Source organism: Leucopleurus acutus, assembly GCF_964270905.1.
Source record: "Leucopleurus acutus genome assembly, chromosome: 1".
Lineage (NCBI taxonomy): Eukaryota > Metazoa > Chordata > Mammalia > Artiodactyla > Delphinidae > Leucopleurus > Leucopleurus acutus.
In genome coordinates this window covers 150,924,676-150,951,858 of record NC_139142.1, presented here as the reverse complement: position 1 = coordinate 150,951,858, position 27,183 = coordinate 150,924,676, and the positions used below count along the sequence as shown (strand labels likewise).

Genomic DNA, 27,183 nt, shown 5'->3' with positions numbered 1-27,183 from the left:
AGGCAGCCTCTAGAAGCTGGGGAAGGTGAGGAAATAATTCTCCACTAGAGAATCCAGAAGAGACACAATCCTGGCAACATAAGACCTGTTTCAGACTTCTGGTCTCCAGAGCAGTAAGATAATAAATTTGTATAGTTTTAAAGCCACTAAGTCTGTGGTAATTTGTTACAGCAACAATAGAAAACTAGCACAGTAGTTTCCATAAAATAAAATAATAATAATATTACTAATCCAATAACTAATTGTTAAATAATTTTCACAAAGTTGAGAAAGAAATTTGGTTTGGTCAACTTATAAATAGCTCACAAAGTATTCACTGTCATGAAAATCACAGGCTTGATAGTGAAATGGACCAGACGCCTCAGGCAATGTGGCCTGGCTTGGTCAGTGACTGAGCTGCAGGCTGCATCTCCACTGTTTTTTTTTCCTCTCCCCCACCCCTCCCCCTTGGCAACCACAAGTCTGTTCTCTATATCTGTTTGTGTTTCTTAGATATGTTCATTTGTGTTACATTTTAGATTCCACATATAAGTGATATCGTATGATAGTCTTTCTCTGTCTGACTTAACTTCACTCAGTATGGCAATCTCTAGGTCCATCCATGTTGCTGCAAATGGCATTATTTCATTCTTTTTTATGGCTGAATAATATGCCTCCACTGGTCATTCAGTGGAAACATCACCTTCCTATCAAGACTCTCAGGCAATATATGAAATTTATTTGGGGACTCTTGAAATTCAATACTAACATAGCACCTAATGATTGGTGTTATGGGAAAGAGGTAAGGCTTAATTTGGCTGATACTTTTCCAAGTGAGTCTTTGTGAGGAACATAAGAATACTTAATGTACACAGCTTTCTGTTTACTATGGTTGCACCCATCTGAAGGGCTGCCAGCTTTGGAGATGGAAGAAAGCTGGCACTCTCAGCTGGCTCTTTGTAGGCAACACCTTTATTTTTCTGTAGGCTCATTGTGCTGCCTCTGGCTTATTCCCACCTGGATGGGGCTGTGCAGGGCTCCTTCAACACTCTGGATAGTCCTCCTTGCTCTACACCTGAGTCACATCCTCAGAGATGAGGAAGCTATAGATTAATATCTGCACCAGGAGCACCTGTTGTGCTGGGTCATCAGGGGGAAGGTCTCTGAAAGGAAGCCCAGCTCTGAGGGTTATATGCCTGTTTTCCTTATATTTGATTTACCTCTAGATTGGCAAATAAAAGAAGTTTACTCAGGTATTACAAAGAATTGGTCTTTTTATTAATATAACATGTCTACTCATATGTATTTATTGAGTCACTAGCTCTAGGAATAGAGATAGTCCTGCTTCTTCTTCAGAAACTTCCCCAAGAGCTCTGCCTGATGTCAAAATCCTGTTTACTGGAGCTTTCTCTTCTATACTCCTGTGCTCAGGAAGAGCTGCAAACTTATTCATTCAATAAAAAAATGCATGAATGCATTTCTCTTCCTGTAAACAATCACTATTCCATGTATCATGATAAATAGTGATATACCATGTTTATTATTTGTCAGTTAGGCATCGCTGGTTTTCCTTGAAACTAATTACAATTCATAATAATGTTTTGAGGAAAACATTCTAAAGCTCAGCTATGTAAAAACTGAACTTTTTAAATCTAAACATTGACAAGTTGGGAACAATGTATGTTGGAACCCAGAGGTCACTGCCAGGTTCAGCCACTTCCTCTCCATCTTTTTACTAACTAACCTGTGTATACTGGTCCCTTTGGTGACAGTTGTAGATCTATTGTAATTAAGTTTGATCCAAACCAGAACTGCAAGCCTAGTTTCCTTCAGGGCCTGGCCATAGTGCTTATCCTGGTTAGTCGCCCTCCTGAGGGATCTCCATCTTAGCATTAACCCTGACCCTACCCAAAGCTAAAGCAGGGCCTTTGCCTGTGATAAAGATGAGATGAGATACCAAGTTCAGCAGGTACAGCCCAGGTTGGGGTGGGCAGCAGCCAATGGAGAGCAGAAGAATAAAGGGTTCAGTGACTTGTTTAAAAGGCAATAGATTTTAAATTCAGTGAAGGGCAACCTTGCAGAAAGCAGAACTTAGGGCATTATCTGAAAGTTCCAATAAGACTATACTAAAATGATGCATGTTTTGGTTTATACAATTGTAAAGTTCCATACTTAAAAAAAACCCCACAAAACTGTTATTGAGATAACATAATGAACCTCTTCCTTTTAGCAATGAAGCCAAATTCTACAATTTACTTCCAGCTTGAGTTACACATTTCATAAGTCATTCTAAATCTCATTGATTCATTTTGTACTCTTCAGTGTAATAGGGATGTACATGGGGCCAACCATCAGAATTATTCTGGCTGAAAATCCTCTGTGAACTTGCACTATTTATTGGGATTCTCATTCCTCTTCAGCTATTGGAAAGAAGATGCCAGGAATTCTATATTTTGGGAAAACTAGTAGATGTGTGATAATTTTACAAACTTAGCCATATTTCTTATCAAAAAGGGATATAAACTTTATTGATTTATTTTGATTAACATGGCTATTTCTATTTTAATGCTTGTGTTCCTCAAGAAGGCACTGTAATGATTGATGTGAGAGCAGAAACATTTGGTTAATTTTTTATGTGTATCCACACACCCAGCAATAAACCTTCTTAATAAATCAAATGTAGGAAAATAAACACAAGCTTGGTCAATAAAAAGACTGCTGCTGGGCTTCCCTGGTGGTGCAGTGGTTGGGAGTCCGCCTGCCAATGCAGGAGACACGGGTTCGTGCCCCGGTCCCGGAGGATCCCACATGCCACGGAGCGGCTGGGCCCATGAGCCATGGCCATTGAGCCTGCGCATCCGGAGCCTGTGCTCCACAATGGGAGAGGCCACAGCAGTGAGAGGCCCGCATACCGCAAAAAAAAAAAAAAAAAAAAAAGACTGCTGCAAAAAAGGAGCAGCAAAATTATGCAAAGACATTCCTTTCTCAAAGTGAAATTCAAGTACATCTCTAATCATAAAGCACAATGCAATCAACAGTGTCATGGGCTACAGAGAAGATGGAATAGACAGTGAAATCAAACAGACCCAGCCCCACCACTCAGCTCAATCTCCATGTGCCCACATTTCCCTATAAAGGGGATTATATAAAGCTTATCTTACAGTGTTAAGTCCTGACATACCAAATACCAATACAGATATGTAGTACAATGCTTGACACACAGTAAATGCTTTAAAAATCCTAGAGGAGAAGTAAAGGTGACATCAGTTGAGGTGGGGGACTATGGAACATCCACAAAAGCAGTGAATAAGCTGCAAAAACAGTCAGCATAGACTTTTTACGGAACTCTGGAATCTGATAAAAAACTTACAACAGCCAGAGAAAACAAGAAAAAAAATGCCTGAAAACTAGTAAGCAGGTTATGTGGCATTTTAACTTACCCTGTTACCAGCCCCCACTCTCTAGCTCTGCAGTAGGCATGAAAATGGGAACTCACATTCCTCGTGCAGGTTGCTGGTAACAGGAATGATATGGACCTTATTCTCAAAGAATGTTAGTTGCTTGTTTTGATCTGTCTGGTGGGTACCTGAAGGATTGTTTCAAGGGTCTGCCTTTGTTTCAACTGACTCAGAGGTGTCTTCATAGGGTGTTATTTGTTGAAAACATTTAAAGGCAAATGTATTCACCACAGTCACAGGGGAAATGGATACAGCTGGGGCAAGCAACAGACAGACTGAAAGCCTAGGAAGGAGAGGCTGAGGAAGGAGATACTTGGGGAAATAAAGGCTAAAAAGCTCCCACATATTCCAGAGAATCTAGAAGGCCATGTGCATGCTCAGGACTGGACACATGCTCAGAAAAGACCGAAGAAGACCCTAAGTTCTCATCTCCAGCTGACTCTCAGGATCTGTACAGGCAGGAAGTGAAAGCTATGGCAAAGTTGTAAACTGGCTAAACTTTAAAGAGCACTCCAGCATACACACAGTCTATCTGCAAAGACTAAAAGAGCTTTTATTCTCTTTTTTTTTGCTCCAGGTTATTAAGAAATCTGTATCAAATCACTAGCTGGACACTAAGCTAATGAGAGTGACCACACATGACAAAGAATACAAACTTTTAAAAGTTGTTGAGAAAACTCACTAAACAAACAAAAATACCACAAAAAGCAAAACAGGAAACTCTATGGATGGAGGAGGATCTGATTTCTCTAGTTACCATATTATGATAATCAAAACATCCAGTTTTCAACAAAAAATTGAGGCATACAAAAATAAAACCCCACAAAAATAGATATCCCATTCATAGGGAAAAAAGAAATTAACAGAATCTGTCTCTGAGGAAGCAAAGACATCGGATTTACTAGAAAACACTTTAAATCAATTGCCTTAAATATCAAGGAGCTAAAGAAAACAATGGACAAAGAAATTAAGGAAACTTAGAGAACAATATCTCAACAAATATAAAATATCAATAAAGAGATAGAAGGTATAAAAAGAACCAAATAGACATTCTACAGGTGAAAAAAAAATAACTGAAATGAAAAATTTGCTAGAGTGTTTCAACAGCATATGTGAGAAGATGGAAGAATCAGCAAACTTGAAGATAAGTCAAATGAAATTATCCAGTTTGAGGACAGAGAGAAAAGAATGAATAAAAATGAACAAAGCCTAAGAGACCTCTGGGACACCATCAAGAATACCAAAACATACATAATGGGAGTCCCAGAACTAGTGAAAAAGGAGAAAGGGGCAGAAAGAATATTTGAAGAAATAATGGCCAAAAATGTCTTCATTTTAATGAGAAATATTAATCTAACATCAAAGTTCAAAAAATTCCAAGTAGGATAAACTTAAAGAGATCCACACTGAGACATATTATAATCCACACTGAGACACATTATAATTATAATCTCATGAACAAGAGATCTTAAATAAGGTTAACAACTGACTTCCATCAGAAACCATGGAAGCCAGAGGCAGTAAAGTCACATATTCAAAGTGCTGGAAGAAAAAAGTATCCTTCAAAAATGAAGGAGAAATTAAGATATTCCAGATAAACAAAAAACTGAGGGCATTCATTGTGACAGACTTGTCCTATTATAAACACTAAAGGCAGTCCTTTAAGTGGAAACAAAAGAGTACTAGCAGTAACTGGAAGTTACATGAAGAAATGAAGAATGCCAGTACTGGTAAAGACATAGGTAAATATAAAAGCCAGTATTATTTTTATTTTTGATTCATAAACTTTTCTATTATCTTATATGATTTTAAAGACAAATGCATAAAGTGATGATTATAAATCTATGTTACTGGGCACACTATGTATAAAGATGTAATTTTTGACAATAACAACGTAAGAGGGGGAACAGAACTATAGAAAAAAAGTTTTCATATACTATTGAAACTAAGTTGGCATTAATTCAAACTAGATTGTCATACATGTAGATATTAATTTAAATCCCCAGAGTAACCATTAAGAAAATAACTAAAAATATATGCAGTATGAGAAGTGAGATGAGCGTTTAAATAGTGCACTAGAAAAAATAATCAATTAAATACCAAAGAAGGCAATAATTTAAGAGTTGAGGAACCAAAAAATGAATAAAGCATATAGAAAGCAAATAGACTTAATCATCTCTTTAAAAACCCTATCTCCAAACACAGTCACACTCTGAGGTACTGGGGGTTAGGATTTCAACATACGAATTTGGAGGGACACAGTTTGGCCCATAACAACACCCCTTACTACATTATCTTTAATCCTTCCTTGTCAGTAGTTATATTAAATCTAAATGAAACAAACACTTCAATTAAAAGGCAGAGACTGGTAGAATCAATAAAGAAATATGAACTAACTATATACTATCCACAAGGGATTCACTTTAGTTCCAAAAATACAAATAAGTTGAAAGTGAATGGATGGAAAAAAGCATTCCACCCAAACATAACAAAAAGAGAGCTAAAGGGCTTCCCTGGTGGCGCAGTGGTTGAGAGTCCGCCTGCCAATGCAGGGGACAAGGGTTCGTGCCTCAGTCCGGGAGGATCCCACATGCCGCGGAGCGGCTTGGCCCGTGCGCCATGGCCGCTGAGCCTGAGCGTCCGGAGCCTGTGCTCCGCAACGGGAGAGGCCACAGCAGTGAGAGGCCCGTGTACCACAAAAAAAAAAAAAAAAGAATAAGTTCTAGCTATCTAATGTGGAAGCACAATGATTATATTTATAATACTGCATTACATACTTGGAAGTTGCTAACAGAGTAGACCTAAAACGTTCTCACCACAAAAAAAGATATGGTAATTATGTGAGTGATGGAGGTGTTACCTAATATGATTGTGGTCATCATTTTGCAACACATAAGGTGTCAAAATCAACAAATTGTACACCTTAATCTTATACAGCGTTATATGTCAATTACCCTAATAAAACTAGAAAACAAATATACAAAAAGCATTGTATCATAAACACTTTAACTTTTTTCAAAACTATTCTAAAATTTTACTGAAATCCGAGGATACCTGGTATCCTCTGACTGTCATCCCTTCTTTGTATGTGTTACAGCAAAAAGCTGGTTATTGCTGGTCTATGTGCTGTGTGTGCAACTATGATCAGGGCCAACAGAAAAATATGACCCTTAAGAAACGTTTCTGCTTCTGTTGGATTGGGCTGGGTTTCCAACGGAACTTTCTGTGATGATATGAATGTCCTGTATCTGTGCTGTCAGATACTGAAGCCCTTCTTTGACTAGCTATTGACCACTTAAAATGTGGCCAGTATGACTGAGAAACTGAATTTTAAATTTTATTTAACATTAAGTTCAATGTTTTATTTAATCTTAAATTTAATGTTAAGATGCAGTAGCTAACCCTGTATCTTAACATTAGAGATAGCACAGATTATAGGAAAAACAAAACCCAAAACTCATGATTTCATGCCACTTGGGAAATATTCTAAGCACTGATGACTTGGTGCCTTCATTCTTCTCCATAAGTATCAGACATATGCATAATCATTTTCAGGGTAAATACAGAAATCCTCAGGGCATTAACCACATAACTGAGAGACAGTGACCTCTCTGAATTTTATACTATGCAAGGTACTTGTCTGACATTTATGGATTATCTCAAACTCAAAGCATGGACAGATGATTATGCATGAGCTGAGACCACCAATTTCAGCAACCTAGAAGGAACCTTCACGTTTCCCCAGGTGAGGAGGTGGGAGGACTTCAGCAGCCTTTCGACACTGAGTCAGCACCCAGGTGTCCCAATGACTTGGTGGTAGGTACAGACCAGTTTCGTGCGGGTGAGGGTGTGGGGCTAAGGACGGATTTACAGGCTCTGAGAAACCTCAGGTCGGTTGCAGACATGTTAAGTGCGTCTCATGGGAAAACTCTCCAGAAACGCAGCACTTTGCTCTCACGGAAAAGTGTTCCCGTGAAACCAGAGTTTCCTTGGGTCTGATACAAGGCACTCCTGAGCCCATTCCCCCTAAATGTAAGTGGATGGGGCGCCACCTGGTGGTGAGTGTTTTCACCCATGTTGGCTGAATAGAGTACATAGCTGACGGTTGTACGTTTCTTAGACATTATGTTAAAGTAGGTATAGGCAGGTGAGTTGGGCATTTGGGCTTTATTGATGGACTAATTCCTGCATATTCATTTTCACCTGCCTCATCTATGAACAGGGATAATGATGGGACCAACCTCTTAGGGTGTTTTGAGGGTTATATGAGTTTATACTGCTAAAGTGTCTGGCAAGTAATAAAAGCTATATACCTTTTTGAAAAGCAATTAGCAGCCCAGGTCAAGAGGTTTTTTCCATTTGACATTACTGAGCGCCTGGACCTTACCTTTGTGAGGTTGGGAATGGTGTTTGGGACCAAGTCCCCAGCCAGCAGCTGCCTGGGACTTTCCACAACTGCCTCCAAGGAGAGGTTACTAGAGATTCCTCAACATTGTGTGAGCTATGGCCCTGAGCTTGCAGGTGGCTCCTTTTCAAGAAAGTCCCTGCCTGGACAGGGAAGCCCGAGACTCCAGCCCAGGAGAGCACGGTGCCAGGAGCCTAGTGTCTGACAATTGTCTGACAACCTTTGTGGGGTCAGAACCTAAAAAGACAAAAATGTGCTGGAGTTGCCCATTTGCAAAGGATGATGCGGTCCAATCTAATGGTCCAAAAAGTCTAGACTAACTGGAGTGAACTGACCCAGGATAATTCCAGTCATGTTTTCAAACCAAATAGGCAAGAAACCTGTATTAAAATGTCCTCATGTGTATCCCCATAGTACAATTTGTTAGCCAAACATAAACTTGAATCAATATAAAACTGGCAGAAACCTAAGCACTGAGCATGTTTGTGGAAGAGAAATTTTCTAGATCTCCCTTCTAAATCCCTGAAGCTAAGGACTAAGCAGGGAAATGGCCTAGATTAAGGAATGTGGTCCGTTCATTACCGCATACTCCTTCACAAACGTGCAGTAAATTCCTCTTGAGGGCCAGCCCAGGAGCCAGACACCCAGAGTCCACGGAGTGTATGAAATTACACAGAATCATGCATGATCAAGACATGGGCCCTTCCCCAAGATGCTCAGAAGTTCAACCAGGATATCAGACCCAGGTGGCCAACGCTCCAGACAAGATGACTTGGGGCTGCGACCGGAGGACCCTGAGCTGAGCCAGGTGCCAGTGGGCTGGCAGAGCAGGAAGCTTCAGGGAGCTGTCTGGGGAAGTCTGGGTGCCCATACCCGAGGAAACCGAGAGAGGGCAAGGGTGCACACCTGATGGGGAGATGGAGGTGAAGGCTGTGCTGTACAGCCAGGTTCCCAGGCTCCCCATTTAGGAGCAAAGGTCATCTTCAGTCAACTCAGCTCACAAGCTGTTCTGTGAGACTCGTTTCACAGAACAGCTTGTGAGCTGGTGTGACTATAAATCTCAGGCTAACTGTTACACATAGACTTTTCTATTGTTGATCACATCTCATGTAGCAAAATGGGCTGATGCTTCATTTTCAGTTTCACAGATAGAGTGTCAGCGAGGAAGTAACAGAGACCATCCCTCTTCCCCCTGTTGGAGGGAGGGGAACTGGTACTGTTTTTCTAGAGAGCAACGTGGAAATACATATTGAAAGGCTTATCTTTTGGCCAATTCCTGGAATTTATCCAATGGGTAGAATTATATGCTTGCATGGCAATATTTATCACCGAGGACAAAAATGGAAATGACATGAATTTTTTAGAGACTATATAATGACAGGATACTGACCTGATGGAATTTGATGGATCACAATATTTGAGAACAATGTTTGATGACAGGAAAAAGATGTTCAATATATTTCAAATTATAAAACTATTTACAAAACAATTTTCAGAGAATAAGACCACTCAAAAATTACAGGAGAGTATGTGTGGATACACACAGATATACACGTGTGTATGCAGGTGTGCCCACACACACAGACACACGTACATGACTCACACCAAACCATTAACATTGATTTTCTTTGGTCTGAGTGCCATAACTGTATTCCATATCTGGTGATTTTCCATGTTTTACAAATATTTAAATAATACATTGATTCTTGTCATTAACATAAATGTTATCTTAAAAAATTCAAGATTTGGCCAATATATCTGTTGGTGTCATGAAAGACTTTTAAAATTATTATTATTATTTATTTATTATTTATGTTTAGTTGCCTTGGGTCTGTTGCTGTGCGTGGGCTTTCTCTAGTTGCGGCAAGCGGGGGCTACTCTTCGTTGTGGTGCGCGGGCTTCTCATTGTGGTGGCTTGTCGTGTTGTGGAGCACAGGCTCTAGGCACGCAGGCTTCAGTAGCTGTAGCACGTAGGCTCAGCAGTTGTGACTCGTGGGCTCTGGAACACAGGCTCAGTAGTTGTGGTGCACGGGTTTAGTTGCTCCACAGCATGTGGGATCTTCTCAGACCAGGGCTCGAACCTATGTCACCTGCATTGGCAGGTGGATTCTTAACCACTGAGCCACCATGAAAGACATTTTTAACCAGCACTGGTGTTATAAGTAGGGATGTAGACACTCTCATACACATACCAGTGTTTAGTTAAAAACTTCTACTTACATATGTATAACTTTCTTCAAATATATTGCCCACAAATCAAACATGTAACATGTATATAATTTCCTTCAAGTAAGTTATTTATACTATAACTTCATGGTGCTGTCAGCCAATCACTATGCAAAAATGTGACTGTGCTGCCCCCCAGTGGCCATTCAAGGAATAGTTGTATATACAATCACGTTTTCAAACTGACATTCTCAGACCCTGCAGCTACACTGTATTGAGAGAAAGTTAATAAACAAACAAGGACCTTCAAGATGGCGGAGGAGTAAGACTTGGAGATCACATTCCTCCCCACAAATACATCAAAAATACATCTACATTTGGAACAACTCCTGCAGACCACATACTGAACACTGGCAGAAGACCGCAGACTTCCCAAAAGGCAAGAAAATCCCCATGTACTTGGCTGTGTGGCTGACAGGGTCTTGGTGCTCTGGCCTTGTGTCAGGCCTGAGCTTCTGAGGTGGAAGAGCCGAGCTCAGGACATTGGACCACCAGAGACCTCCCAGTCACACATAATATCAATCAGCAAGAGATCGCCCAGAGATCTCCATCTCAAGGCTAAGACCCAGCTCCACCCAACGGTCAGCAAGCTCCAGTGCTGGACGTCCCATGCCAAACAGCTAGCAAGACAGGAACACAACCCCATCCATTAGCAGAGAGGCTGCCTAAAATCAAACTAATTTCACAGACACCCCAAAACACACCACCAGACGTGGACCTGCCCACCAGAAAGACAAGATCCAGCCCCATCCACTAGAGCACAGGCGTCAGTCCCCTCCACCAGGAAGCCTACACAAGCCACTGAACCAACCTCACCCACTGGGGGCAGACACCAAAAGCAACAGGAACTACAAACCTACAGCCTGTGAAAAGGAGACCCCAAACACAGTAAGTTAAACAAAATGGGAAGACAGAGAAATATGCAGCAGATGAAGGAACAAGGTAAAAACTCACCAGACCAAACAAATGAAGAGGTAATAGGCAGTCTACCTGAAAAAGATTTCGGAGTAATGATAGTAAAGATGATACAAAATCTTGGAAACAGAATGGAGAAAATACAAGAAACATTTAATAAGGAACTACAACAACTAAAGAGCAAACAAACAATGATGAACAACATAACAAATGAAATTAAGAATTCTCTAGAAGGAATCAGTAGCAGAATAATGGAGACAGAAGAACGGATAAGTGACCTGGAAGATAAAATAGTGGAAATAACTACTGCAGAGCAGAATAAAGAAAAAAGAATCAAAAGAATTGAGGACAGTATCAGAGATCTCTGGGACATTAAACGCACAAACATTCGAATTATAAGGGGTCCCAGAAGAAGAAGAGAAAAAGAAAGGGTCTAAGAAAATATTTGAAGAGATTAGAGTCGAAAACTTCCCTAATATGGGAAAGGAAATTGTCAATCAAGTCCAGGAAGCACAGAGAGTCCCATACAGGATAAATCCAAGGAGAAACATGCCAAGACACATATTAATCAAACTATCAAAAATTAAATACAAACAAAAAATATTAAAAGCAGCAAGGGAAGATCAGGAAACTTCCATAAGCCTCTCAGATAGCCTCATCCACCACAGGGCAGACAGCAGAAGCAAGAAGAACTACAATCCTGCAGCCTGTGGAACAAAAAGCACAGTCATAGAAAGATAGACACGATGAAAAGGCAGAGGGCTATGTACAAGATGAAGGAATAAGATAAAACCCCAGAAAAACAACTAAATGAAACAGAGATAGGCAATCTTCCAGAAAAAGAATAATCCAGAATAATGATAGTGAAGATGATCCACGACCTCGGGAAAAGCATGGAGGCAAAGATCAAGAAGATGCAAGAAATGTTTAACAAAGATCTAGAAGAATTAAAGGACAAACAGAGATGAAAAATACAATAACTGAAATGAAAACTACACTAGAAGAAATCAATAGCAGAATAACTGAGGCAGAAGAACGGATAAAAGTGACCTGGAAGACAGAATAGTAGAATTCACTGCTGTGGAACAGAATAAAGAAAAAAGAATGAAAAGAAATGAAGACAGCCTAAGAGACCTCTGGGACAACATTAAACGCAACAACATTCATGTTATAGGGGTCCCAGAAGGAGAACAGAGAGAAAAAGGACCCAAGAAAGTATTTGAAGAGATTAGAGTAGAAAAATTCCCTAACATGGGAAAGGAAATAGCCACCTAAGTCCAGGAAGCACAGAGAGTCCCATACAGGATAAACCCAAGGAGAAACATGCCAAGACACACAGTAATAAAATTGGCAAATATTAAAGACAAAGAAAATTTATTGAAAGCAGAAAGGGAAAAATGACAAATTGTTTAAGTATAAGTATATCATGCCACTCCCATAAGGTTAACAGCTGATTCCTCAGCAGAAACTCTACAAGCCAGAAAGGAGTGGCATGAGACACTTAAAGTGATGAAAGGGAAGAACCTACAACCAAGATTACTCTACCCAGCAAGGATCTCATTCAGATTTGATGGAGAAATTAAAACCTTTACAGACAAGCAAAAGCTAAGAGAATTCAGCACCACCAAACCAGCTTTACAACAAATACTAAAGGAACTTCTCTAGGCAGGAAGCACAAGAGAAGGTAAAGACCTACAATAACAAACCCAAAACAACTAAGAAAAAGGTAATAGGAGCATACATATAAATAATTACCTTGAATGTAAATGGATTAAATATTCCAACCAAAAGATATAGACTGGCTGAATGGATACAAAAACAAGACCCATTTATATGCTGTCTACAAGAAACCCACTTCAGACCTAGGGACACATACTGAATGAAAGTGAGGGGATGGAAAAATATATTCCATGCAATGGAAATCAAAAAAAAGCTGGAGTAGCAATTCTCAAATCAGAAAAAATAGACTTTAAAATAAAGACTATTCTAGGAGACAAAGAAGGACACTACACAATTATCAAGGGATCAATCCAAGAAGAAGATATAACAGTTGTAAATATTTACGAACCCAACATAGGAGCACCTCAATACATAAGGCAACTGCTAACAGCTCTAAAAGAGGAAATCAACAGTAACACAATAATAGTGGGGGACTTCAACACCTCATTTACACCAATGGACAGATCACCCAAACACAAAATTAATAAGGAAAAACAAGCTTTAAATGACACAATAGACCAGATAGATATAATTGATATTTATAGGACATTCCATCCAAAAAGAGCAGATTATACTTTCTTCTCAAGTGTGCATGGAACATTCTCCAGGATAGATCATATCTTGGGTAACAAATCAAACCTCAGTAAATTTAAGAAAACTGAAATCATATCAAGCATTTTTCTGAACACAATGTTATGAGATTGGAAATCAATTACAGGGAAAAAAACGTAAAAAACACAAACACATGGAGGCTAAACAATACATTACTAAATAACCAAGAGATCACTGAAGAAATCAAAGAGGAAATAAAAAAATACCTACAGACAAATGACAATGAAAACATGATGATCCAAAACCTATGGGATGCACCAAAAGCAGTTCTAAGAGGGAAGTCTATAGCTATACAAGCCTACCTTAAGAAACAAGAAAAATTTCAAATAAACAATCTAACCTTACACCTAAAGGAACTAGAGAAAGAAGAACAAACAAAACCCAAAGTTAGCAGAAGGAAAGAAATCATAAAGATCAGAGCAGAAATAAATGAAATAGAAACAAAGAAAATAATAGCAAAGATCAATAAAACTAAAAAGCTGGTTCTTTGAGAAGAGAAACAAAATTGATAAACCATTAGCCAGACACATCAAGAGAAAGAGGGAGAGGACTCAAATCAATAAAATTAGAAATGAAAAAGGAGAAGTTACAACAGACACCGCAGAATTACAAAGCATTCTAAGAGACTACTACAAGCAACTCTATGCCAATAAAATGGACAACCTGGAAGAAATGGACAAAATCTTAGAAAGGTATAACCTTCCAAGGCGAAACCAGAAAGAAATAGAAAATATGAACAGACCAATCCCAAGTAATGAAATTGAAACTTTGATTAAAAATCTTCCTACAAACAAAAGTCCAGGACCAGATGGCTTCACAGGTGAATTCTATCAAACATTTAGAGAAGAGTTAACACCCATCCTTCTCAAACTCTTCCAAAAAATTACAGATGAAGGAAAACTCCCAAACTCATTCTATGAGGCCACCATCAACCTGATAACAAAACCAGACAAAGATACGACAAAAAAAAGAAAATTACAGGCCAATATCACTGATGAATATAGATGCAAAAATCCTCAACAAAATACTAGCAAACAGAATCCAACAACACATTAAAAGGATCATACACCATGATCAAATGGGATTTACCCCAGAGATGCAAGATTTCTTCATTATACGCAAATCAATCAATGTGATGCACCATATTAACAAATTGAAGAATAAAAACCATATGTTCATCTCAATAGATGCAGAACAAGCTTCTGACAAAATTCAACACCCATCTATGATAAAAAAAAAAAACTCTCCAGAAAGTGGGCATAAAGGGAACCTACTTCAACATATTAAAGGGCATATATGACAAACCCACAGCAAACATCATTCTCAATGGTGAAAAACTGAAAGCACTTCCTCTAAGATCAGGAACAAGACAAGGATGTCCACTCTCAGCACTATTATTCAAAATAGTTTTGGAAGTCCTAGACATGGCAATCAGAGAAGAAAAAGAAATAAAAGGAATCCAAATTGGAAATGAAGAAGTAAAACTGTCACTGTTTGCAGATGACATGATACTATACATAGAGAATCCTAAACATGCCACCAGAAAACTACTAGAGCTAATCAATGAATTTGGTAAAGTTGCAGAGTACAAAATTAATGCACAGAAATATCTTGCATTCCTATACACTAATGACGAAAAATCTGGAAGAGAAATTAAGGAAACACTCCCACTTACCATTGCAACAAAAAGAATAAAATACCTAGGAATAAACCTACCTAAGGGGCCTTCCTGGTGGCACAGTGGTTGAGAGTCCGCCTGCCTATGCAGGCAGGTGATGCGGGTTCGTGCCCCAGTCCGGGAGGATCCCACATGCTGCGGAGCGCCTGGGCCCGTGGGCTGTGGCCGCTGAGCCTGCGCGTCTGGAGCCTGTGCTCCGCAGCGGGAGGGGCCACGGCAGTGAGAGGCCCGTGTACTGCAAAATAAAAAAAAACCTACCTAGGGAGACAAAGACCTGTATGCAGAAAACTATAAGACACTGATGAAAGAAATTAAAGATAATACCAACAGATGGAGAGATATACCATCTTCTTGGATTGGAAGAATCAATATTGTGAAAATGACTATACTACCCAAAGCAATCTACAGATTCAATGCAGTCCCTATCAAATTACCAATCGCATTTTTCAAAGAACTAGAACAAAAAATTTCACAATTTGTATGGAGACACAAAAGACCCCGAATAGCCAAAGCAGTCTTGAGGGAAAAAAAACGGAGCTGGCGGAATCAGACTCCCTGACTTCAGACTATACTACAAAGCTACAGTAATGAAGACAATATGATACTGGCACAAAAACAGAAATATAGATCAATGGAACAGGATAGAAAGCCCAGAGATAAACCCACGCACCTATTGTCAACTAATCTATGACAAAGCAGGCAAGGATATACAATGGAGAAAAGACAGTCTCTTCAATAAGTGGTGCTGGGAAAAGTGGACAGCTACATGTAAAAGAATGAAATTAGAACACTCCCTAACACCATACACAAAAATAAACTCAAAATGGATTAGAGACCTAAATGTAAGACTGGGCACTATAAAACTCTTAGAAGAAAACTAGGAAGAACACTCTTTGACATAAATCACAGCAAGATATTTTTTGATCCATCTCCTAGAGTAATGGAAATAAAAACAAAAATAAACAAATGGGACCTGATGAAATTTAAAAGTTTTTGCACAGCAAAGGAAACCATAAACAAGACAAAAAGACAACCCTCAGAATGGGAGAAAATATTTGCAAACGAATCATTGGACAAAGGATTAATCTCCAAAATCTATAAACAGCTCATGCAGCTCAATATTAAAAAAAAACAAACAACCTGATCCAAAAATGAGCAGAAGACCTAAATAGACATTTCTCCAAAGGAGACATACAGATGGCCAAGAAGCACATGAAAAGTGGCTCAACATCACTAATTATTAGAGAAATGCAAATCAAAACTACAATGAGGTATCACCTCACACCAGTCAGAATGGGCATCATCAGAAAATCTACAAACAACAAATGCTGGAGAGGGGTTGTAGAAAAGGGAACCCTCTTGCACTGTTGGTGGGAATGTAAATTGATACAGCTACTATGGAGAACAGTATGGAGGTTCCATAAAGAACTAAAACTAGAACTACCATATGAGCCAGCAATCCCACTACTGGGCATATACCCAGAGAAAACCATAATTCAAAAAAGACACATGCACCACAATGTTCATTGAAGCACTATTTACAATAGCCACGTCATGGAAGCAGCCTAAATGCCCATCGACAGGCGAATGGATAAAAAAGATGTGGTACATATATACAATGGAATATTACTCAGCCATAAAAAGGAGCAAAATTGGGTCATTTGTAGAGATGTGGATGCATCAGAGACTGTCATACAGAATGAAGTAGGTCAGAAAGAAAAAACAAATATCGTATATTAATGCATATATGTGGAACCTAGAAAATGGCACAGATGAACCGGTTTGCAGAGCAGAAATTGAGACACAGAAGTAGAGAAAAAACGTATGGACACCAAGGGGGGAAAGCGGCTTGGGGTGGTGGGGGTGGTGGTGGTGGTGGTGGTGGTGCTGGTGTGACGAATTGGGAGACTGAGATTGATATGTATACACTGATGTGTATAAAATGGATGACTACTCAGAACCTGCTGTATAAAAAGATAAATAAAATTAAATTTTAAAAAAAGCAGCAAATGAAAAGCAACAAATAACATCCAAGGGAATCCCCATAAGGTTAACAGCTGATCTTTCATCTAAAGCTCTGCAAGTCAGAAGGGAGTGGCAGGACATTTTTAAAGTGATGAAGGGGAAAAACCTACAGCCAAGATTATTCTACCCAGCAAGGATCTCATTCAGATTTGACAGAGAAATTAAAATCTTTACAGACAGGCAAAAGTTAAGAGAATTCAGCACCACCAAACCAGCTTTACAACAAATGCTAAAGGAACTTCTCTAGCTGGGAAACACAAGAGAAGAAAAGGACCTACAAAAACAAACCCAAAACAATTAAGAAAATGGTAATAGGAATATGCATATCGATAATTACCTTAAATGTGAATGGATTAAATGCTCCAACCAAAAAACAGGCTCACTAAATGGATACCAAAACAACACCTGTATATATCCTTTCTACAAGAAATGAACTTCAGACCTAGGGACACATACAGACTGAAAGTGAGGGTATGGAAAAGGATATTCAATGCAAATGGAAATCAAAAGAGAGCTGGAGTAGAAATTCTCATATCAGACAAAGTAGACATTAAAATAAAGACTATCACAAGAGACAAAGAAGGACACTACATAATGATCAAAGGATCAATCCAAGAAGAAGATATAACAATTGTAAATATTTATGTACCCAACATAGGAACATCTCAATACATAAGACAAATGCTAACAGTAATAAAAGGGGGAAATCGATAGTAATACAATCATAGTAGGGGACTTTAACCCCCCACTTTCACCAATGGACAGATCATCCAAAATGAAAATAAATAAGGAAACATAAGCTTTAAATGATACATTAAACAAGATGGACTTAATTGATATAGGACATTCAATCCAAAAACAACAGAATACACATTTTTCTCAAGTGCTCATGGAACATTCTCCAGGATAGATCATATCTTGGGTCACAAATCAAGCCATGGTAAATTTAAAAAACTTGAAATAGTATCACGTATCTTTTCTGACCAGAATGCTATGAGACTACATATAAATTACAGAAAAAAATGGTAAAAAATACAAACAGATGGAGGCTAAAAAATATGCTACCAAATAAGCAAGAGATCACTGAAGAAATCAAAGAGGAAATAAAAAAGTACCTAAAAACAAATGAAAATGAAAACACGACGACCCAAAACCTATGGAATGTAGCAAAAGCAGTTCTAAGAGGGAAGTTTATAGCAATACAGTCCTACCTCAAGAAATAAGAAAAGTCTCAAATAAACAACCTAACTTTACACAAAAGCAATTAGAGAAGGAAGACCAGAAAAAAACGAACATTAGCAGAAGGAAAGAAATCATAAAGATCAGAGCAGAAATAAATGAAAAAGAAATAAAGGAAACAATAGCAAAGATCAATAAAACTAAAAGTTGATTCTTTGAAAAGATAAACAAAATTGATAAACCATTAGCCAGGCTCATCACGAAAAAAAGGGAGAAGACTCAAATCAGAATTAGAAATGAAAAAGGAGAAAAAACAACTGACACTGCAGAAATACAAAGGGTCATGAGAGACTACTACAAGCAACTATATGCCAATAAAATGGACAACCTGGAAGAAATGGACAAATTCTTAGAAAAGTACAACTTTCCGAGACTGAACCAGGAAGAAATAGAAAATATAAACAGACCAATCACAAGCACTGAAATTAAAAGTGTGGTTAAAAATCTTCCAACAAACAAAAGCCCAGGACCAGATGGCTTCACGAGCAAATTCTATCAAACCTTTACAGAAGAGCTAACACCTATCCTTTTCAAACTCTTCCAAAATATAGCAGAGGAAGGAACACTCCCAAACTAATTCTACGAGGGCACCATCATCCTGATACCAAAACCAGACAAAGATGTCACAAAGAAAGAAAACTACAGGCCTGTATCACTGATGAACATAAATGCAAATACCCTCAACAAAATAGTAGCAAACAGAATCCAACAGCACATTAAAAGGATCATACACCATGATCATCTGGGGTTTATCTCAGGAATGCAAGGATTCTTCAATATATGCAAATCAACCAATGTGATACACCATATTAACAAACTGAAGAATAAAAGTCATATGATAATCTCAATAGATGCAGAAAAAGCTTTCAACAAAATTCAACACCCATTTTTGATAAAAGCCCTCTAGAAAGTATGCATAGACGGAAGTTACCTCAACATAATAAAGGCCATATACAAGAAACCCACAGGCAACATTGTTCTCAATGGTGAAAAACTGAAACCATTTCCTCTAAGATCAGGAACAAGACAAGGTTGCCCATTCTCACTGCTGTTATTCAACATAGTTTTGTAAGTTTTAGCCACAGCAATCAGAGAAGAAAAAGAAATAAAAGGAATCCAAATTGGAAAAGAAGAAGTAAAACTGTCACTGTTTTCAGATGACATGATACTATATTAGAGAATCCTAAACATGCTACCAGAAAACTAATAGAGCTGATCAGTGAACTTGGTAAAGTAGCAGGATACAAAATTATTGCACAGAGATCTCTTGCATTCCTATACACTAATGATGAAAAATCTGAAAAAGAACTTTAAGAAACACTCCCATTTACCATTGCAACAAAAAGAATAAAATACCTAGGAATAAACCTACCTACAGAGGCAATAGACCTTTATGCAGAAAACTATAAGACACTGATGAAAGACATTAAAGGCGACACAAGTAGATGGAGAGATATACCATGTTTTTTGATTGGAAGAATCAGTATTGTAAAAATGACCATACTACCCAAAGCAATCTACAGATTCAATGCAATCCCTATCAAACTACCAATGGCATTTTCCACAGAATTAGAATAAAAAATTTCACGATTTGTATGGAGACATAAAAGACCCCAAATAGCCAAAGCAATATTGAGACAGAAAAATGGAGATGGAGAAAGCAGGCTCCCTGACTTCAGACTATACTACAAAGCTACAGCAATCAAGACAGTATTGTACTGGCACTAAAATAGAAATATAGATCAATGGAACAGTATAGAAAGCCCAGAGATAAACCCACGCACATATGGTCACCTTATCTTTGATAAAGGAGGCAAGAAATACAATGTAGAAAAGACAGCCTCTTCAATAAGTGGTGCTGGGAAAAATGGACAGTTACATGTAAAAGAATGAAATTAGAACACTCCCTAACACTGTATACAAAAATAAAGTCAAAATGGAATCAAGACCTAAATGTAAGGCCAGACACTATAAAACACTTAGAAGAAAACATAGGCAGAACACTCTATGACATAAATCACCGCAAGATCCTTTTTGACCCACCTCCTAGAGTAATGGAAATAAAAACAAAAATAAACAAATGGGACCTCATGAAACTTCAAAGCTTTTGCACAGCAAAGGAAACCATAAACAAGACCAAAAGACAACCCTCAGAATGGAAGACAATATTTGCAAATGAAGCAACTGACAAAGGATTAATCTCCAAAATATACAAGCAGCTCATGCAGCTCAGTATCAAAAAAACAAACTAATCCAAAAATGGGCAGAAGACCTAAATAGACATTTCTCCAAAGAAGACATACAGATGGCCAAGAAGCACATGAAAAGCTGCTCAACTTCACTAATTATTAGAGAAATGCGAATCAAAACTACAATGAGGTATCACCTCACACCAGTCAGAACGGCCATCTTAAAAAAATCTACAAACGATAAATGCTGGAGAGGGTGCGGAGAAAAGGGAACCCTCTTGCACTGTTGGTAGGAATGTAAATTGATACAGCCACTATGGAGAACACTATGGAGGTTCCTTAAAGAAGTAAAACTAGAACTACCATATGACCCAGCAATCCCACTACTGGGCATATACCCTGAGAAAACCATAATTCAAAATGAGTCAAGTACCACAATGTTCATTGCAGAACTATTTACAATAGCCAGGCCATGGAAGCAGCCTAAGTGTCCATTGACAGAAGAATGGATAAAGAAGATGTGGCACATATATACAATGGAATATTACTCAGCCACAGAAAGAAAGGAAATTGAGTTATTTGTAGTGAGGTGGATGGACCTAGAGTGTGTCATACAGAGTGAAGTAAGTCAGAAAGAGAAAAACAAATACCATATGCTTACACACATATATGCAATCTAAAAAAAAAAAAACCAAAAGGTTCTGATGAACCTAGGGGCAGGACAGAAATAAAGACACAGGCGTATAGAATGGACTTGAGGACACAGGGAGTGGGAAGGGTAAGCCGGGATGAAGTGTGAGAGTAGCATTGACATATATACACCACGAAATATAAAATAGATGGCTAGTGGGAAGCAGCCGCAGAGCACAGGGAGATCAGCTCAGTGTTTTGTGACCACCTAGAGAGGTAGGATAGGGAGGGTGGGAGGGAGATGCAAGAGTGAGGGAATATGGGGATATATGTATACATGTAGCTGATTCACTTTGTTATACAGCATAAACTAACACAACATTTTAAAGCAATTATACTCCAACAAAGTTGTTTAAAAAAAAGAAATTAACAAATCGTGGTTCTAAGAGATTAAACTAGAACAGCAAAGTACTCATGACCGCTCTATGATCAAGTTCAGACTCGACCTTAAGTGAGCCTAACTCCAAATTCCATGCTCTTTTCTCTTCCTATCACCCCAATTCAAAGCAGTGTTTTTCACTAATAATGAAAATCTAAACAGGGTGTAAGCAATCATAAAATATGCCTTTCTCAAAATAAAAATAGCATGGGGGAATTCATAGTGTGCCAGAGTGACAATGCAGAGTGACCCCACTCTGTCCAGTGCTCTTTTCCCAAGTGCAGGGCATTCTATTACCCATGATGGCACAGTCGCCGGCACTCTCAAATATCTGCCCACAAGCATGGACATGGTGATCCTGGGTGGAACAGCAGCCAGGTTTTCTGATACCATGTTGTACTAGCACAGCCTGCCTTCTAGTAATTCCTTTCTTGCCTGTTGTGGTTTCCTACACCAGAAACTAAGTACGAGAGATTGGCTCTTCTGCCAGGGACCCAAAGGCCAGGGGAATAAGCCCTAAGGTGGTTCTCACAAGAATCTGCACCTTCCAAGCGTGTGGAGGAAACGGAGATAAGAGCTGGTCACTATCTCCCAGTTCACTTGTTATAAAGAAAATGTGTCATGAGATTTGGCATGTGCCCTGAGAGATGTGGTCACCCAGGACTGCTTGGGCTTGCTGGGGAGTGAAATCAGAACTTGCTGCTACTCAATGATGACCTAAAGTTCTACCCAGCAAAAAAACCAAACAATTAGCAAGCCTGGCCAGAAAGACAGTCATTCAGTCCTTGGGTGGACTGAAGTCAGGCTCTGGGTTCTGTGCCTCTTCCTTCTCCAGCTCTGGCAAGGATGACCGAGGAGACTGCTGTGCTGAGGGTCCCCTTGAGAATACCTGGCCACCAGCCTGACATCCGAAGCACAACTCTGGGGATGGTTCTATAAAACATATCATTTTGTTTGCTACAAGAACATCCTGGAAGAAACTGCTTGGTACTTTACGTGTCCTCTGCTTGACAGTCCAACAGGAAATGTCTGTCGCTTTCTTTGGGCTTACCCTGAACAGCTAGTGACTTTTATCATTAGATCCTGTAAACAGATTACACACGGGTGGTAGAAAGTTCTTCAGAACTGAAATTGTAGATCACTTCCAGGTAAGCACCTAATAAGGCTTTTTAGAAAAGACATTTTGGGAGCAAATGGCATCAATGGCTTATGTTTCCTTGGCTTTTTGGAATCACCTATTTAAAGAATTCCATCCATCTGAATTGTGTTTTTGAATACTACCTTAAATGATTTCTGGAGCATGGTGGGGATTTTACATAAATGAATCCCTCCCATGTACCATAATTGCTATAGAGTTACTTTTTAGAAGTTGCTAACAGTACTTTTTCAGACATTTCTCAACATTTGTCTCAGGTTAAAACATTTGTCTCAGGTTAAAACAACATTTGTCTCACGTGAACCCTAGTTTGTTCTTCATGTTCATGTTCCATCTTTTTAGGTAGGTCCAAAGTCTGAATAAAAATTTTTAAATATAATTTTAGTTGAAGACTGTATGGAATTTTTATATTTTTTCCAATGTTTGGTATCATAAACCATATGACAATAGAAACCTTTGTGCATAAAGCTTAGTCCTTATTCCTAATTATTTCCTTAAGATGGACATTACGTAGAAATTACTGGGTCAAAGTATATCACTGCTTTTATAAAGCTTGGCAGGAGTGACCCAAGTGCTAAACAGAAAGGCTGTACCTCTGGACGCTCAGTGACAGGGTGGGACCTGGACGGGGCTGTGTGTGTGATCCGTCCTATCACCAGTTAACTCCTGTTGCAATTTTGCTGTCTTTGCTAAATCAGTAGATTAAAATGCTATCAAATTACAGCTATAGCTCCATCATATTAAAATTCCTAACACTTTCAAATGGAACTATTTCCACTTTCCAAATATTTTATAAGACTGAAAAAGAAAATTGGTCATCAACTTTGCAACTCGTTAGCAGCAGGCTTCCTCTACATAAACAAGGACAAATTACTGCTGACAAGTTGCTCTGGGTCTCACCATCTTCCGCATGACACTTTAACAAAGGTAAGACAAAGGCCATTATATGTCTAATAATGTTGCATCCCTCCAATTTTCAAATGTGGTGGATTAAACAAGGAAATTGCTCATACCTGAACTCAAATTCCTGCTGCCCCCCTCTCTAGCTGCGTGACCTTGGGCTGATTACCAAACAACTCTAAGCCTCAAGCTGTTTTTTGGTTAATGGAAATGGTGTCCCCCAGCTGGCTGGGCTGTCTGAGGACTGAAGGGCTGTCTGTGTTTGTGAAGTTGCCTGGTACACAGACACCCCTCTGCTGCCTCTTCCCCTTCTAGACCAGGGGTTTATCTCACCATCCTGTCCAAGCAATTGTGCATGGGATGAAGCATCCCATTGTCTTAGGCGATGGACCTAACTGATCTCTGCAGGATAGGAACCAGCTGTGAATCAAGGGCAATAATCCATGGGGATCAGGGGTATTTTTATTCTATGAACGAAACGCAGAACGGTAGGCCCACACAGTGTCCCCACTGTGGGGACCCCTGGCATCCTCCAGGATGTGGAACTCATCTCCATACCTGCTCTCTGCTCACAGGGCTGAACAAAGTGCTCTTGATTTCATTGCCCAGGCTTCCTTTTCCATAGAATGATGGCAAAGGACTAACTATAGACCCTTAAGATATTTCTCAGCTTTTCACATACTCTCTGCATGGAGAAGGCACTGTCTCAGACACTGATGTGATGTTCACAACTCTTGTCTCCCTCTATGGGTGAAACACCTCCCAGATCAATGTAGGGAAAAGGGAAGAGTGAGGACTGGAACAAAATGCCAAGGTGTGTGCACAGATCACTGATCAGAATCCTTATTGGGTTGTTATAAATCGAGACCTGTTGTCAAATAGGTTTGGGATACAATGTGCCAAAGCATTCCTCAAAATTATGTTAGGACACGCAGCCTCTGAAGATGACTGTATCAATATTATTTTCCACTATGATTATTCTTTTAAATATAAAGTTTATTGTGAAGAATTGTAACTAAGATAGAGAAATTCCAATAACAGCTACATAAATGCATGTGCTTTTTTTTTTTAACTTGACTTTAGTGGCTTTTTTCTTTCCTTTTTGTTAATTTAAAAAATATTTTCTAAAGTCTACTTAGGCCCACCATGGAACCTGAAAAGCTATAAAGGAGTCTCTCTGACTGGTCAATTTATTGATTTACTCAGATGCAATGAATAATTCAGAATTTTTTTAAAAAATGACTAATGATCATTTTAAATGAGAAATACTAAATTTTAACCTCAGCATTTGAAATGTTATCAAACCATACAAGAAACAGACTTTTAAAATGTCAAAAGCGTTGCACAATTGCAACAAAAAAGCGTTCTCCTTGGATTTTTAAAATAAAATTTCCTTTAAAATAAAATTTCCCTAACTTACGTTATCTGGGTCACTCTTCCAAAGATGCCCTTGATCTGTACTTCCCTGGTGGTGCAGTGGTTAAGAATCCGCCTGCCAATGCAGGGGACAGGGGTTTGATTCCTGGTCCAGGAAGATCCCACATGCTGCAGGGCAACTAAGCTGGTGGGCCAGAACTACTGAGCCCTCTCTCTAGAGCCTGTGAGCTGCAACTGCTGAGCCTGCACGCTTCATCTACTGATCCTGCATGCTACAACTACTGAAGCCCAAGCGCCTAGAGCCCGGGCTCTGCAACAAGAGAGGCCACAACAACGAGAAGCTTGTGCACCACAACGAAGAGTAGCCCCACCCATGGCAACTAGAGAAAGCCCACGTGCAGCAACAAAGACCCAGCGCAGCCAGAAAAAAAAAACAACAAAGACGCCCTTGATCTTCAATCAAAAAACAAATATAGATAAATACTATGAACCCATAGCAGCCCAAAGAAATAAGCTACATGGACATCAGTATAGGTAGGTCAAAAGGAAAAAATACCCATCACACACACGACAGAATCCTCAAACCAGCCCACCTCCTCTCGGCCCCACCCACCCCCACCCCTGCCCGGCAGCCCAGGGCACGACTCAGCACGCTCACCGCATGGTGTAGAGCAGAGTGCCATCATCCTCCAGCCGCAGCAGCTTGTTGGGCGTGGTCATGTTGTGGGCAATGGACTTCTTCCCATTGTGGAAGAAGGTGTCTGGAGTCCAGATTTTGCTGGCAAGGAGGTTGTTGAGAGGCAGGCGCTGCATGGGCCCTTTAAACCGAAGCCTTTCGTCTTTCCAGCTTTGTCGGAAAAACACATCTATGGTGTATTCCTAGTGCAAAGGGAGGCAACCAGGTGACAACTCAAGGAGAGGAGGCCCTGGGCCAGTGCCTTCAGGGTTTAGAGTGGTCTGGGTGGGGCCGCGCCTCGCACCTACCATTTCCGTGTCAGACACCGGGCCGAAGCTGGTGACGTAGATGTCCGTTCTCACCTGAGTGATACGCTCTGAAACACAGACACAGGTTCCTCACCAGGGCCCCAGCTCACAATTCACAGGGACATAACTCAGGGTGGAGTAAAACGGTGTCAAGGAGCCTATGTGGACTTGTCTTGCCAAAAAGGCAGAGAAAGTCGAATCATGCTTTAAGTAAATGTCTCTGCTAAAAATGCAAATAATGGAGGACTAAACATATTCTTCTGGGAATGTATTTGCTAGCAGGTCCCTCCTTACCTAATGGAGCAGGTTCAAATGTACCACATCTAAATCGGTTAGAGCCAAGGGCACCACACATGCCTGAAACGGCACATGATTCTCAGCACAAAATTAAGCCAGTTGTACCCTGAAAGCATATTTTACTATCCATTTAGTTTTATCAACTTTATAGAGTCAAAGTAAAAACTGTGATTATGGCTCTAGTGAAAAATTAAACCTGTAACATGCCATGGTGTGATGAGCACTTGCACTGAATAGTGGATTTCTGAAAATGACTCGCATAGATGGGAGGGTATGACTTTGATTTTAAAGTATTTCCTAACATAGGGTAACCTCCGCTTCAGTAACACCTAAGAAGTGGTTCCTCCTTAAGTGGACCAGAATGGCCTTACCATTATCTGGGAAGAAAAGGGAGTTTGCAGGGATACCACTTCCCTTGGCTTCTTGCATCTGGAAAATGATAATATGCAGAAGCCTTAGCAACACCACCAATTCAAACTGCTAGCAGGGAAGCTCTTTGAGGAATTGTTTGAACCACAGGAAACATGAGCTTGGTTTAAGCAAAAATTTCCCTTGGGCCTCGAGGGCCTCAGCCAAGGAGCATACACCAACCTCCGAGCCCAGGCCTCAGTCTGTTGTCGTAGCCATCCAGGAGCCCATCCAAGATCCTGGTGAATATTGTGATGTTGTCATTGGTTTCATCTTTTACAGAACTGGTTGGCATTTGTGAAAAGCTTTTTAATGGAGAAATAAAAGAAAGAGTTCAAACTTGTATTAATTATTTCTTACAAATTCTTCTCAAAGTATAGAAACCAGGGAATAATATGGTGACTTGTCTTGAAGGGAGGGCATCTGAGAATGATCTCTTTTACTACCCAGGTTATTGTTTTGCATACATAAGCCTTATTCTTGAATATCTTGAATAACCCTAATTCTTCAATAGCCAGCCAGAGAATGCTGGCTCTGGGCTGGTCTC

General features: G+C 39.5%; 1 protein-coding gene across 2 annotated transcripts in view; it reads right to left on the bottom strand.

Annotated features, from left to right (window-relative positions):
• The window catches only part of GABRA5 (gamma-aminobutyric acid type A receptor subunit alpha5), a gene marked incomplete at its 3' end in the record, with an annotated part of 89,001 nt that overhangs the window by 46,924 nt on the left and 14,894 nt on the right, over positions 1-27,183 (bottom strand). For both annotated transcript variants that reach the window (XM_082846258.1, XM_082846259.1), the window contains exons 3-5: positions 26,820-26,941; positions 25,932-25,999; positions 25,606-25,826 (exon numbers count right to left, since the gene is read on the bottom strand). In XM_082846258.1, coding sequence (XP_082702384.1) covers positions 25,606-25,826; positions 25,932-25,999; positions 26,820-26,941 — 411 coding nt within the window. The remainder of the gene's footprint in view (positions 1-25,605; positions 25,827-25,931; positions 26,000-26,819; positions 26,942-27,183) is intronic.